Source organism: Xyrauchen texanus, chromosome 1, assembly GCF_025860055.1.
Source record: "Xyrauchen texanus isolate HMW12.3.18 chromosome 1, RBS_HiC_50CHRs, whole genome shotgun sequence".
In the NCBI taxonomy this organism is placed as follows: domain Eukaryota; kingdom Metazoa; phylum Chordata; class Actinopteri; order Cypriniformes; family Catostomidae; genus Xyrauchen; species Xyrauchen texanus.
The window spans coordinates 23446032-23461031 of record NC_068276.1 but is presented as its reverse complement, the minus strand read 5'-3'; the positions used below and the strand labels follow the sequence as shown (position 1 = coordinate 23461031).

The 15000-nt window shown below is 42.1% G+C and overlaps 1 protein-coding gene across 3 annotated transcripts in view; it reads left to right on the top strand.

The window, feature by feature from the left end:
- snapc2 (small nuclear RNA activating complex, polypeptide 2) overlaps positions 1-10204 on the top strand; it is a 23450-nt gene extending 13246 nt beyond the window's left edge. Inside the window, exons 2-6 of one of the 3 annotated variants that reach the window (XR_007969652.1) lie at positions 4559-4827; positions 4920-5093; positions 5598-6222; positions 6405-9419; positions 9623-10203. Coding sequence is in view for 2 of the 3 variants with exons in the window: in XM_052117797.1 (XP_051973757.1) it covers positions 4612-4827; positions 4920-5093; positions 5598-6222; positions 6405-6778 (1389 nt within the window). In the remaining variant the exon portion in view is untranslated. Of the gene's footprint in view, positions 1-4558; positions 4828-4919; positions 5094-5597; positions 6223-6404 lie in introns of all 3 variants that reach the window. The other 2 variants (XM_052117797.1, XM_052117681.1) reach the window with 2 other exon arrangements.
- The last annotated feature ends 4796 nt before the right edge of the window (positions 10205-15000 follow it).

Genomic DNA, 15000 nt, shown 5'->3' with positions numbered 1-15000 from the left:
GCACCGGGCGTTCCTCTCCCTCCACCAACTGCGAGAGCACGGCGCCCAACCCTCTGTCTGAAGCGTCCGTCTGCAAAACAAAAGGGAGAGAGAAGTCAGGTGCATGCAAAAGCGGCCCCCCACAAAGTGCAGCTTTAATCTCTGTAAACGCCTGTTGGCACTGCTCTGACCACTGGACCGGATCTGGAGCCCCTTTTTAGTAAGGTCAGTCAGCGGGCTGGTGACATCCGAATAATTAGGTACAAACCGTCTGTAATAGCCAGCCAGCCCCAGGAACTGCCTCACCCCTTTTTGGTCTTGGGTCTAGGGCAAGTCGCAATCGCCGCGGTCTTGTCAATTTGGGGTCGCACCTGGCCATGACCCAAGTGGAACCCCAGATACCGTACCTCCACACGCCCAACCGCGCACTTTTTCGGGTTTGCCGTGAGCCCCGCCCGCCGCAGCGATCTCAGGACGGCCCTCAGATGTTGCAAGTGCCGCTGCCAATCATTGCTATAAATGATGATATCATCTAGATAAGCAGCGGCGTAAGCAGTATGCGGTCTGAGGATCCTATCCATGAGGCGCTGAAACGTGGCTGGTGCCCCGAACAAACCGAAAGGAAGCGTCACGAATTGGTGTAATCCGAACGGCGTGGTGAAGGCCGTTTTTTCACGGGATATTGGTGTCAAGGGGATCTGCCAATAACCCTTCGTTAGATCCAAGGTCGAATAAAACCGAGCAGAACCTAACCGATCGAGCAGTTCATCAACACGGGGCATTGGGTACGCGTCAAATTTAGACACCGCATTGACTTTTCTATAATCCACACAGAAACGTACAGACCCGTCGCTCTTGGGAACAAGGACGACCGGGCTGGACCAATCGCTGTGAGATTCTTCTATTACTCCCATGTCCAGCATCGCGTCCAATTCTTCCCGAACTATTTTCTTTTTATGCTCGGGCAAGCGATAAGGGCGGCAACGTACCACTACGCCCGGCTCGGTCTCGAGGTGGTGTTGTATGATGTCTGTACGGCCCGGTAGAGGAGAGAACACGTCTGCAAACTCCTTTTGTAGTTCGGAAACCTCTGCGAGTTGGTGTGGTGAGAGGTGGTCTCCACAAGGAACCGGGGTGTTAGGATCGCAGGCTTTGTTTACCTCCGGTCCGAGCTCCGCCCTCTCCGGAACTACCGTTGCCAACGTCACAGAGGCCGCCTCTTCACTCCACAATTTCAGGAGGTTGAGGTGATATATTTGACGCGCGCCCCCTCTATGGGTACGTTTAACTTCATAATCGAGGTCCCCTACTCGTCGTGTGACCTCAAAGGGTCCTTGCCACTTGGCGAGTAATTTTGAGCTCGATGTTGGGAGTAATACAAGCACTTTATCTCCCGGTGCAAATTCCCGTAGCTGAGCACCCCTGTCATACAGCCGGCGTTGGCGTTCTTGAGCCTGGAGCAAATTCTCCTGTGTTAATTGCCCCAGTGTGTGGAGTTTTGCTCGAAGATCAAGAACGTATTGAATTTCATTTTTGGCACTAGAAGGTCCCTCCTCCCAAGTTTCACGGATGACGTCGAGGACCCCACGTGGGCGTCGTCCGTACAGCAGCTCAAATGGGGAAAATCCCGTGGAGGCTTGCGGGACCTCTCGTACTGCGAATAACAGGGGGTCCAGCCACTTATCCCAATTCCTAGCGTCTTCGTGAACGAATTTACGAATCCATATTTTTGAGTGTTTTATTAAATCGTTCCACCAGCCCATCCGTCTGCGGATGGTACACGCTAGTGCGAATCGACTTAACGCCCAATAATTCGTAAAGTTCGCGAAGTGTTCGTGACATAAACGTAGTGCCTTGGTCGGTGAGGATTTCTTTCGGAACCCCCACCCGGGAGATTATCTTGAAGAGTGCCCCGGCAACACTGCGTGCTGAGATGTTGCTCAGAGGCACTGCTTCCGGATATCGCGTTGCGTAATCCACCAGGACTAACACAAAGCGATGTCCGCGTGACGTCCGTTCTAATGGCCCGACGAGGTCCATTCCAATTCTCTCGAAGGGAACCTCGATCAATGGAAGGGGGCGCAAAGGCGCTTTTGGGGTGGCCGGTGGGTTTACCAGCTGACATTCGCGGCACGCCGCACACCACCTGCGGACGTCACCGCCAATGCCCGGCCAATAGAAACGGGCTATTAGACGGAAAAGTGTTTTCCGTTCCCCTAGGTGACCGGCCATAGGATTATAGTGAGCCGCCTGGAAAACCATTTCCCGGCGGCTCCGTGGGATCAACAACTGTGTCACCTCCTCCTTTGTTTGAGCGTCCTGCGTCACTCTATATAACCGATCTTTAATAAGCGAAAAATACGGATATGAAATGGCGACACCCGGCCGGAGTTGTTGACCATCGATTACTCTCACTTGGTCAAAGGCGTGCTTAAGGGTTTCATCCCGCGACTGCTCCAAGGGGAAGTCCCCCTCAGGGAACTCCCTGAGAGGAGGGGTGACCCCCTCGCCCCTTCCCTCGTCACTCGGAGCAGCCGAGGACGGCTCCGCCTCCCCTGCCAAAGCATCGCACATCACACACCTCTTCACTTTCATGCAGGACCCATCCGCACAAACTCCCTCTAATACATTTCTAAAATTCGGCCAATCAGTACCCAAGATTAGCGGATGGGTGAGGCGGGAACTAACCGCTGCCTCCACACTATGTTTTTCTCCCCGGAATTTGATTGCTAAAGTCACCACGGGGTACTTGTGAATATCCCCATGCACACACCTCACCCTCACCCGTTTAGCTGTGCCCAAAGCCCCGGGTTGAACCAAGCGTTGGTGGATGGTGGTCTGATTACAGCCGGTATCCATCAATGCTTGGTATGTACCCCCTGGATCCTTACCGGGACCCGGTACGCTCCAGCCCGACCGGGGCAGCCTGCGGGACATCGGAGACCCGCACCACCGTCCCCACCTCCATCAGCGGACACTGATCCCGGAAGTGGTCCGGGTCTCCGCACCTCCAACAGACCGGCCCAGGCGCCACGGCCGCACCCGTGCTGGCGGGCGCCACCACCTGAGGAGGAGAGCGGCTGAAGGACGGGGAAGGGTTAGGCGGGTTCTCCCACGGCCGGGAAGTTGGCCTGATGTATCCTCCACGCCTGCGGGGGGCAGGAACGGGCCCTGGGGAGAGAGCAGAGCGAGAGGGAACGGGGGGGGGACAGGGGAAGGGGAGAGAGAGAGAGAGAGAGAGAGAGAGAGAGAGAGAGGGGGAGGGCTCATCTGCCCTCGGCATCGCCGCCAGGTGGTCCTCCGCGAGCTGAACAGCTGCCTCCAGCGACGCCGGGCGGTGGCACTGGACCCATTTCGCCGTTCTCCTGGGCAGTCTTTGCGTAAATTGCTCCAGTACCACCTGATCGATGACTCCCTCAACGTCGCGGTCCCCCGCGAGCAGCCACCGCCGACAAGCGTCCCGGAGCCGTTGAACAAACGCAAACGGGCGGTCGGACTTCTCCAGCTTCATGCTCCGGAAGAGCTGGCGATTCTCTTCCGGGCTCCGACCAACCCGCTGCAGAATGGCCCTCTTCAGGTCAGAGTAAGCCAGGAGGTTCGTCGCTGGCAGTTGTTGTGCCGCGAGCTGTGCTTCCCCGGACAGGAGAGGAATTAGACGGGCTGCCCACTGTTCGGGCGGCCAGCCCCAGATTTCAGCCGTCCTCTCAAACAGGTCGAGGAAGGCCTCAGGATCATCTGCCACCCCCATCTTCTGTAACATGGGCGGGGGCAGCGTAGCGTGGGTGTCCGGGGTCGCGGCTGGGGCTGACGCAGCCTCCTGGCTGAGGAGGCTCCGGATAGCGAGTCGGTCCTCTGCCTGAGCCCACATGATCTCGAAGAACCGCCGATCTTGATCCTGCCGGAGCTCAAGCAGGGATTGTTGGTGGCCTTGATGGAGATTAGCGAGGGACTGGAGGATTTCCGCCAGCTGGGAGGACTCTATGGGGCGACCTTGTTCCATCACAAAAAAAATGGTCCCGGGTTTCTGCACCAATGTAAAACAATACAAGGAAACCAGCGTCAACTTAAAGGGTAAGTCTTTTAATCTTTTCTTTAAAGGGTATCCAGAGACAGTCTTTGCTTCTTTTTTCTCCCGTGCTCCGTCGCTCCTGCCCTTTTTATGCCGCTCTCCTCATGTTACTGCAATCAGACACAGGTGTTAGTCATCATTTAGCTCAGGTGTGAGCGCCCTTACCGCTTTTCTCTCCCGGACGGGCGCTTGACCACGCCCCCGCTGCCACACCCATATATAAAGCTTTTTTCAAATATTAGTGTACTTGTTTACTAAGTCAACAAAGATATCTATGAAAAGAGCTTGCTTGAGATGAAATATGAGACAAGTGATGTTTGAAGGGAAAAAAGAAAACTCAAGGTAAATATCTTGAACAGAATGTCTTTGTTGGACATCATTTCCCCCCTGTAGAAACACCAGTATATAAAACTATATATATTTGTATATGAATATATACTTTGCTGTCTGAATAAGGTAACTGAATGGTAATTTTTAATTAAGTGTTGATATTTCCCCTTTGCTACGCAGGTAATTAAGTACATGGGGCATGACTTCTAAAAAAAAATATCTAACCAGCAACAATGAAACCTCCATCTCGTCGCCGTATTGAACCATCACGCTTTCAACTAAAGGCTACTGAACCAAAACAGACTGTGAGCGTCAGATCTTTCTGCAAAGGATGGAATCGCAAAGATCAACAGATCTTTTTGCATGGTTTGAAGCAGCAGCTGAATTTTGAATCTGAACTAGATTTGACTGAGCTTCAAAAAAGAGTGCCCCAACATTCTCTCCAAGAGGTAGGCTCCTTTGTGCCACACTGTATACCACTGATGCTGAAGTTGGAGCAGATGTCCATTGTAATGTAGCTGTTTGTACTGCCTGGTTTTAGATTGAGGACTTGATAAAATCATTGAAGTCCCGCGTGGTGCAGAGGGTGTATCTGCAGGTCCAGAATCAGAGGAGAGAGGAGCGCAGGGCTAAAGTTCCAATTGAATCCTGGGCAGAGCTGGTACAGAACATCTCAGGATCCCATGAAAAGACAATTACGTCTGCCTTTTCCCAGGTCTGTATAAGATATTTCAATGAAACCACAAAGAATCAAGAAGGTAGTCTGAGAGAAAAACAGATGGACCAAGAGTGGCGTTTAGTTCAAATAAAAGTAGATAGAAGCAGTTTGTTTTACAGTAGAATACTTGGGGTTTCTAGAGAAGCAGTGGAGCCACAATGCTTAAGCAAGTCAAATAAAGAGATGTGGTTCTTGAATTAATCTACTTTTGTTTTTCACAATTGTATTATAATCCTTGCACCACAGTCGATAATATCAGGAATTAACTATCATTATCTTAAGATTTGAATACTTGGACTCCTATTTATAGAACATGATCATAAAGAGCACACCTAAAGAACAAACAATTTCAAACTTTGTAATCAGTTTTATTGGAAAATGTATAACTTTATTGCTTTGACTCAGATAGCAGATGAAATATAATATCTTATATAATATTTTTAATCCTCTTTATCAGGTAATCATTACTGTTTTTTTTTTTTTTTTTTTTACTTTCATCAGATGCTAGAAATTGCTGCCACAGAGCCCTGCAGCCTGATGCACTCGGATCCTCCACACTCTATCACTATCCAAACAGCTGCTTACGCCAGTGTTCACCCTGTTCTCATCAGGCCAAAGCCTAATGCACAACCTTGGTCTTCCCTCCTTTCTACCAGTCCTGAAGTCACAGTCTTGCCTAGTCAGAACCCTAAAACTTCCTCACAGCCTTCCGGTTCAGGAATAAGCCCAAATATCAGTTCTTCAACCATATTAGACTCTTCTGACACTAGTTTCAATGCTGTTGATCATACTATCAAATTCCAGCTTGATAATGCATCAAGCAGTTCACTTTTAGAGGCTAACGCATCTAAAACACCCATACCAAAATCCTCACATTTGACAAAAAGCCCAAGTCAGCTGGAGTCTGAGCAAAAGCTAACAGAATTCAGTCTGGTTTCCACTGGTCCAGTATCACCATCGGCCTCCTTACCATCAAAAACGCACAGTCCAGCTCAGTTGGAACTGTCAGATCAAGATTGTCTACACAGACCCAGAGTGCTGAAGTGTATTGTCAATTTTGACAAGATTTATCGATTTATAAATGACATTGATTATAAAACATGCAATTCAGCCCTTACTTCAATGGGTATGTATTGTTAATTACATTTAGCATATATTGTATTATGATTTATTGAAGTACATCATAGTCTCCAAAGGCATTTTACACAATCTGCCAAGGATTTAGAAGTTAGGTAAAGCCAAAAAAAAAAGCTTTCTTTTATTCTTTCTCTGATTTTCGACAAATTCCATCTGCTATTTTTTTCACAGAGAGTGCTGTGCTTTTGGATATGCTGATGTGTTTGCCTGAGGAGCTCCCTTTATTGGACTGCAAGGAACTTCAACATCACCTGCTTCAGTTACACGCACAACTCTCCAAACCTGTGATAATGCCACCATCCTCTTCCAGCATTAACAGGACATGCTTCTCTCATGCTAATATAGTAGATTCTACTGCATTAACAAAACAACATAGGACGGCTACTGGAGCCTGTTGTCCCTCTGAAGATCAAACCAGTCAGTCATCGGTCACGGAAAAAGCAATAGACAAAGAAGACTGGGCTTCTGCTGGCATCTGTCCTCTAAATCCTTTGTTGGTTCCAGTCACATTGCTGAAAAGACAGTCCCTGGAGTTTAAGAAATGATGTGCTTAGCCAGGCTCATTCAGTTTTGAACCATTGAGCCTATCAATGTTCTTTGTGCCTTGTATGTTTTGCTTTGATGTTCAATACATGGGCAACTGTTCTCTTTGTGTTGTTCTGGATGTGTGTGCATAAAAGATGCATGTTTCACTGCAACTGAAATGACATTCAAGAATGTTCCATTAAAGTTATTTTATTATTACAGTGCATTACATTGGACAAAGACAAAATAGTAAAGTGAAGTTTAACATTAAATAACTTTAAAATAAAAACATTAAATATTAGACTAATGATAGAATATTAAATAGCATGTTTATAGTACTAGTGAGAAAAATATGTACATTTTTCAAAGAGTATACACGTTTAAACAGGTATAAATAAACCTACTTATTAAATTTGTATATTTCTATTATTATTAGCTCTGATAAATTTGAGGGGATTATAGTTATTTGTTCATCAGTAGAGAAGGCTTGTTCTTCGTGGTTCTATCAGCTGTCTGTTTGTATTTGTATTGTGTTCAAACATTAGAGTGGTGTGTAACTAGATCTCTGTATAATCTCCAAGCTGGGGCTGTCTAGTCTGTGGAGAGAGGAAAAAATACACTGAAAATTTCTCAAGAGTGCATATAGATCATTACAGTCAGTTAAGAAACTGGTTTACTAGTTGATATTATTTCTCGCAGAACAATTTTAAACTGCTTTTACTACATTGTCTCTTCACACCTACCTGTGCATGTAAGTGTCTGTCTGTGTTGTCAATGTTGAGTTCTTGTTGGATAAGCAAAGTCGGTGCCCCACTTGTCATACTTCCATTCATCCCATCATGTGAACTGTAGTCAAAATATATTGTATCTGGCCTTGTTTCAACTTGTATTGTCTGAGCACTGTAGTGAGGTGACATCAGGTCTGAATTTGAAGAGCTAGCAGCAGTGTCACCATTTAAATCCAAACCAAACAGGCCACCGCCTTCAGAGCTGTTATTATCCCCTGCTAATGAGAATAAAACAACATCATGGAGAAATAATGCATATCCACAAAAATACATAAAAAGGTTGTGAATTTTGGACACAGTGCCGCAAAATGAGGAAAAACAATAAAAATATCTGCACAATCAAGCATTGCGTTAGTTCAGACAGACCATGACAGTCAGCTTGAAACGGCATGCCCATTATTATGATGTGTACCAATCAAGTTTAGAGAACTGACATAGTGTTCTTTAAATTCACAGCTGCCTCATTGCATACGGCATGTTGCATTTACACACCCACCTTCATCCCCAGCCCCTCCTTGGCATGAACCCTGTGGTCTCCTTTTTTCCTCATTGTCAGCCATTCTAGATGAGCATATCTATCTTGCCTTATCTATTCTATAATTGTATCAAAAAGTAAAGACGAATCTGGACCTGACTGAACTGATATTAAAACCCCAAAATTGTATTGAACTACAGCAAAAGCTTATTCCTTTTAGCCTAATAAGATTTTGGGGAGTTAATATCAATGTGTGGATATTTACTGTTATTTCCTCTAATACAGTGTCATTCATGTCTGAAATTGTACACATGTTGCAGAACCAATCCAGTTTTATAACTACAGACACCCACGGTACATGTGGCTAGCAGTGCACAGTAATGCACATGCTCTGTGCTTGTCGATTTCAAATAAGATGGAGAAAGAGTGGGCTGCCACTTAAACAGTAGGCATGGCAACTTTTTAGGAAAATGTTCCTATTGCCAAAATTTGCCTTCAGGGCAGCAGGCCTTTTTTCTGCAAGTTGCTGTGCGTATTCCACTGTTTTACTACCTTCTCACATGTTTTGTGATAAATCTCTCTCAGGGGCACGGCACATCCGTGTTCCATAGTGTGCAAAAAAAACAGCGGCAAAACACATAAAAGCATTCATACTTCGTATCGTTATTGAACGTGATCAAAATAAGTTTATTACATCTTTAAAATTTACCTTGTAAATGGACAGAGGAAGCACACAAACCCTCTCGTGAGGGCCACTCAAATTCTTCATCCAGCCACTGATTTAATTGCTCAGCTTTACTATCTTTCATCCTAGAGAAAATACAAAGAGAAAGGTACACTTGAATTTGATTGGTGTCACAGAGCCATATTTTAAGAAACCAGTATTTTGTTTCTGATGAATTGCATCACATTAAAAAGCAAGCCCTATGTAAATGTTACAGACAGTGAAGAGAACAATAACATGTTTGTTGAAGGTTTGTTCCTACCTTCGTGCCTTTCGACTTTGCCAGATAACATATAGTCCAAATAGCACAATTAAGCACACTACGCATACTACCGCAGTTCCCACACCAGCATAAACGTCTCTTTTCCTGATTCGTCCTTTGCATTCTGACATACTATACCAGTATGCATCATCACAACTGCAATATTCAACAAAAATACAGGCTAGTGATCACAATGATAAATTTTAAAGCAAACATGAAGCATTTTGATACTTTTAAGCATTAATTTATTTCAGCCTAAAATTGTCTTATGTTGTCATTGTGTATGTGTCTCACATGCAAACTGGACCATTTTCTTCTTCTAGTTGGCATTTTCCTGTGTTACAGCTCTTTGACCTTGGATGGTTGACATCACAAACTGACCAGCACATAATCTGTCCTCCTTGCATAAATGGTGTGTAATAAATACTGAAATTATTGACTCCAGTACATGCCGCTGTTATGAAAAATAAATACATACAAAATAAAAAAGGAGAAAAACATTAAAAGGAGAGAAAAGGTTAAGATAAATCCAGACAATTTTATGTAATGTACCTACAACATAGCATTTCTATCCAAGGTTTGAATGTATGTACTCACAGCTTAGATCAATTTCAGGTGGGAAATACTCTGGGTCACCTATGATTGGAATCTGAGGACAGCCATCAGCTCCTATGAATGAAGGAACAGCAGAATGTTACATGTTGCACCAATTAGCAGAGGCCCATTAAAAAACAGATTTTTGTTAGTTTGTTTTTGCTAAATATCTAACAAAACATTTTATATCAATTACATATCTATTAATAATACTGTATAAATTTATAATATTTGTTTACCTGTTGTACAGTTCTTGAGTTTATTAAGAGCTTCTTTTATTTCGTTGAAGCTCTCAGTAACCATCATTGTGAGATTTTTGTCATTCCTTATGGTCACAAAAATTTTATGCTCCACTATAACACTGCCTGGTCTGTGATGAACAAGTAAATATATTATTTTCATGAAACTGATATTTCAAATGTTTTATACAATTTTATTCTAACCAAGAACATTTGTGAATGATCCTGAGCTTGTATTGTTTGGAATGTTATTGAAACAGGCACAAGAAGCCATATGACCAGATCATAATTTGTGTTGCTTACATCCATGTCTCTGCACTGACATGCTAATGTAATTAAAATGTTAAAGTAACACAAAGTAAGATGTTTTTTTTTTTTTTTTTAATTCAGCTAACATCAGCAAATCAGGTTCTGTTTAGATAATCAGATAACTTACAATAGGATAACACAACATATTGTTCTCCTTTAACAGTGTATGGTCAATTCTGATTCATAATAAAAACTTTGTGTACAATTCAAATACAAATGGTTGAGGTTTCTGGACACTTACAGTACAAGCCTTCATCATTGGCTATTCAGACCTTGATAAACCATCACGTTATAAAGTGATTGCTCTGGTAGGGGTCATGTTTTGTTATAGGCTAAATATCTCTTAGTGCAATCATTGTTTTAATAATTATTTCCCCCCAAATCAAGGTCCTGATGAGAATAATGATTGTCTGATCAATACTATAACAAATCTAAAATGTTTTAAGTCCATACCAATCCAAACTCAATAATCTAATAAAATATATATTTATATATATTTTTTTTTTTTTTTTTACTAGTTACTTCATTAATTAAATATTGCCCTTTGCTCCCCTTTTCTTGAATATAACTTTTTTCTAATTTGTGACTTCAGAATTCTTTTGAATAAATTACTTGTTAGTGTTACATTTTTGTGTCTTGCAATTTGCTCTTTGGTCTGTACCATTACTAGGGGGTGTGGATTGGGGATAGCGCAATTGGCTTGTCAAATCTCATAACTGCCAGCATGCCAAAAATTAACCCCCATTGCCTAATGCTGATTAGACTACTCCTCAATGTCAATGCAAGCAATCCGTGGCCATTCTTTACCCAACCCACACCCCCTGTTAACAACCCACAGTGCAAATTGTAACCCAAGGGGTAAGTGAAAATAAATCATTAATCAAAGTTTAAAAAAAAATCATTTGGATTGGTATGGTCTGAAAACAGAACTGTAAAGCATTATATAGACCAGTGTTTCCCAACACTAGTGTGCCGTGAAAGATTGTCAGGTGTGCTGTGAAAAATGATCAGATTCCAGCAAAAAAAATCAGGGCTCTGGACTGAGACTAATTTTTCAACCATTTTTCTTAACAGTGTGATTAAACTTTGCAAGAGGTCACATTGGTGCGACTACAAAGTTGGCTGACTCTCTGATTGTGCTCTGTTGTTTTTTGTTCTGTATGAGAAATACTCAATGCTAAATGGACTGATCAGCGCAGAGATGTGCATTTACATGTCTCGAGCGCTCCACTGAGGAGATCATCATATACAGAGGTGCGAGAAGCACAGGCCGGGTCACGAATACGGCATTGATTATTTGTTTAAAACCTCTATGAAATCCCATTATGTGTCAATGATTAAACCAGTTTAAAATTGTATTAAATGGCCCCAACTTTCTAAACAGCATTGAAAAGTAATAAAGGAGAAATCTACAAAATGAAAAGACAGAAATTGTAAGGATTCAATCCACACATCACAGATATTTAAAACAATATTTACCATGAACCTGTATCAATATAGTAGTGAGAGAATACAATTTAATTTCTGGATGTGTTTTTCTTATGAAAAATGCCGTAATTTGTTTTAGGTTTACTGCTAATCATGGTTTTACGTTTACTTTTGGTTAATATGATCTTATTGCAAATGCTACAGTTAAAACTATGGATACAATGAAACTTTCCTTCTGTGTAAAATCTTTTCTAATGCCCACTTATTGTAGAAAAAGGCTTTGTTTGTCTTCAGATTACTGTATTTTAATCAAATTCCTGATAAAAAGAAAGAAACCGTGAAAGAAAACTAATTTTCTATCAGTTGGTCTGGTGCGACCATGTGTAGAATTTAACACTGGTGCTGCCCCTCTTAAATGTTAGTCTAGAGCCATGTAAATAAATAGATAAACATACAAATTATTTGCTGTGGCACTGCAAGAATTAATTTCCAAGAACAAATCTAAAAATAAGAAAATATGCAAATTTGTTGTTTTATTCAGTACACAATTATCACTCTTGCCACCTGTGATCTCATTATTCCGTACCTACCTGACTTGTGTTTTTTGCATAGCCGAATTTAGTAAACATGCAACTAAAATGGACAGAAAACATGAAAGTTCTTGAAAAAGAAAACTATTAATGATGGTTATGTGGGACAGTGTGATTGAGGTGTGCCATGAGATGTGTCCAGTCCCACGATTTTGTTCTCTTTTCTTAAACAGCTTGTCAAAAATAAAAGTAGCTGTAGACAAGACAGTCTTCTACAACTGACATAAATAACCATGCTTGGAAAAAACAAAAGCATACTTTCAGAGCCAAGCTCTCATTCATGCAAGTCACCACATTTTGCAGTTTTACATTTTGCCTGCATTTTAATGGTGGAAACAATGCTTACCTCAGCCGAAAAACAGTGATGTTTTTAAAATGTTTCACTGTGGCTCTGTACACTCTCTCCATCTATAAATCAAATTTGGATCCAATAGGTATAAATTAGGAGACTGACATGGCAAGAATAATAGAATAGAATATTCAACATAGCTATAACATATTTTAAATAATTATAATAATTAAAAGGGGTCTTACGTCCATTGTGAAGTTTTTAACAAATTGTTTATACTTTGGAGAACTTGTGTTTCTGAAATCCTCTATGAAGACTGTGTCAGTTGTGACAACAACATCTATTGTCACATCAATAAAATCTATATATCATGAAAGAAAGAAAGACATACAAAAGTATAGTCAGAATCTTAAATATAATCATATTACTTCAACCATATTACTCTCGCAAATAGAGTTGTCATACTCTTAGTACAAATCGAACTGTTTAATAAATGTTTGTTATTTTAAAATGACATATGCTTTAGTAAATATTCTAATTAAAAAATGGAATCACTTACCTACAGATATAATTGTTTTAGGTTTATCACAATATTTGCCTTCCCAGTTTTTTGTACAGTTACAGTCATGCCCAGGTACTAAAACGCCACCATTTTTACAAGGATTAAATGGGGTACTTGTTGGAATTGGTACACTGGATGTTGCAGGAAAACCAGAAGTGCTTTGGAAAAGACCAGATGTGCTGCTCTGCTTTGTTGATGAGAAAACATTAGGGTCAGTTGTTATTGTTAATGAAAGTAGTTGTAGTTTATTGAGTATTTGGGGTAATTGTACTTACAAATACAGAAGTAGAAGAAACTTGTGTTATGCTTGAAGTTTGTTTTTCTGTTGTTGATTTTTCAGTCGACTGCATAGCTGTATGTAATGAAGCATCAGTTGAGACAGGTGAAATTGCTGTACTGAAAAATGGTGATTCCATAAACGAGGATGTGGCTAATGATGAAGAAACAACCGGAAGGCTTGTGATAGGTAAACCTGTTGGCTCTGATTCTGCAACGTCTATTGTGCCCAAAGATACTATAGTACTAGCTTCAGTTGTTTTTGTGGCTTCAGTTGTTGCAGTGGAAGAAATCATCTCTGATGTTGAACTTGTTTGCTGGGCAGAAGTGCTCATTGGTCCATCACTTATATTGGCCGTTGAGTCGGGGCTTGTACTCAAAATGGCAGCAGTCGTTGTCTCTCCCGCTGGTGTAATTTCTGTGCTGAAAAATGTTGATTCTGTAAATGAGGATGTGGCAAATGATGAAGAAACAACTGGAAGGCCTGTGATTGGTAAACCTGTTGGCTCTGATTCTGAAGTGGCAATTGTTGTGCCCAAAGATGACAAAGAAGTGGTTAAAGATGGAATAGTACTAGATTCAGTTGTTGTTATTGTTGTTGTGACTTCAGTTGTTGCAGTGGAAGAAAGATAAGTGGTTTGCATTAATGTTGCTAAACTTGTCTCAAATTTCTCACTTGTCTGCCCTGTCGTGGTTATTTGTGTTATCTCAGCTGTGCTAGCTATTGTGTCAGGGCTCGTGTTTGAAATAAGAGCTGTTGTTGTCTCTGCGTCCGAGGTGGATGTATCAGTTGTCTCACCAGTTGTAAATGACAAAGCTTTTGTGGAAGAAGATCCAATGGTTGCACTTGATGTTAGGGCTTCTGACATTGCAGTGGAAGAAAGCATTTCAGTAATGGTTGTCCACTGTGAAGAACTTGTCTCTGATGTTGCACTTGTTTCCTGCAAAGATGTGGTCACTGGTCTATCAGTTGTACTGATTGTTGTGTCTGGGTTTTTGCTTGAAATGGTGGCTGTCATTGCCACACTTGCCGAAGTGGATTTATCAGTTGGCTCACTAGTTGTAAGAGTTGATCCTTCAGTGTTCAAAACTGTGGTTTCTAATGCAGGCCCCTCTGTAGATTTAGAGATGGGGGTACTGTAAGTATTTTGAGTGAATGTAGTTGAACTTGTCTCAGGTGTTGTTGACTTTTCAGTGGTGGATGTTTCAGTTGGCCCAACACTTGAAAATGTTGATTCTGTAAATGAGGATGTGGCAAATGATGAAGAAACAACTGGAAGGCCTGTGATTGGTAAACCTGTTGGCTCTGATTCTGAAGTGGCAATTGTTGTGCCCAAAGATGACAAAGAAGTGGTTAAAGATGGAATAGTACTAGATTCAGTTGTTGTTATTGTTGTTGTGACTTCAGTTGTTGCAGTGGAAGAAAAATAAGTGGTTTGCATTAATGTTGCTAAACTTGTCTCAAATTTCTCACTTGTCTGCCCTGTCGTGGTTATTTGTGTTATCTCAGCTGTGCTAGCTATTGTGTCAGGGCTCGCGTTTGAAATAAGAGCTGTCGTTGTCTCTGCTTCCGAGGTGGATGTATCAGTTGTCTCACCAGTTGTAAATGACAAAGCTTTTGTGGAAGAAGATCCAATGGTTGCACTTGATGTTAGGGCTTCTGAAATTGCAGTGGAAGAAAGCATTTCAGTAATGGTTGTCCACTG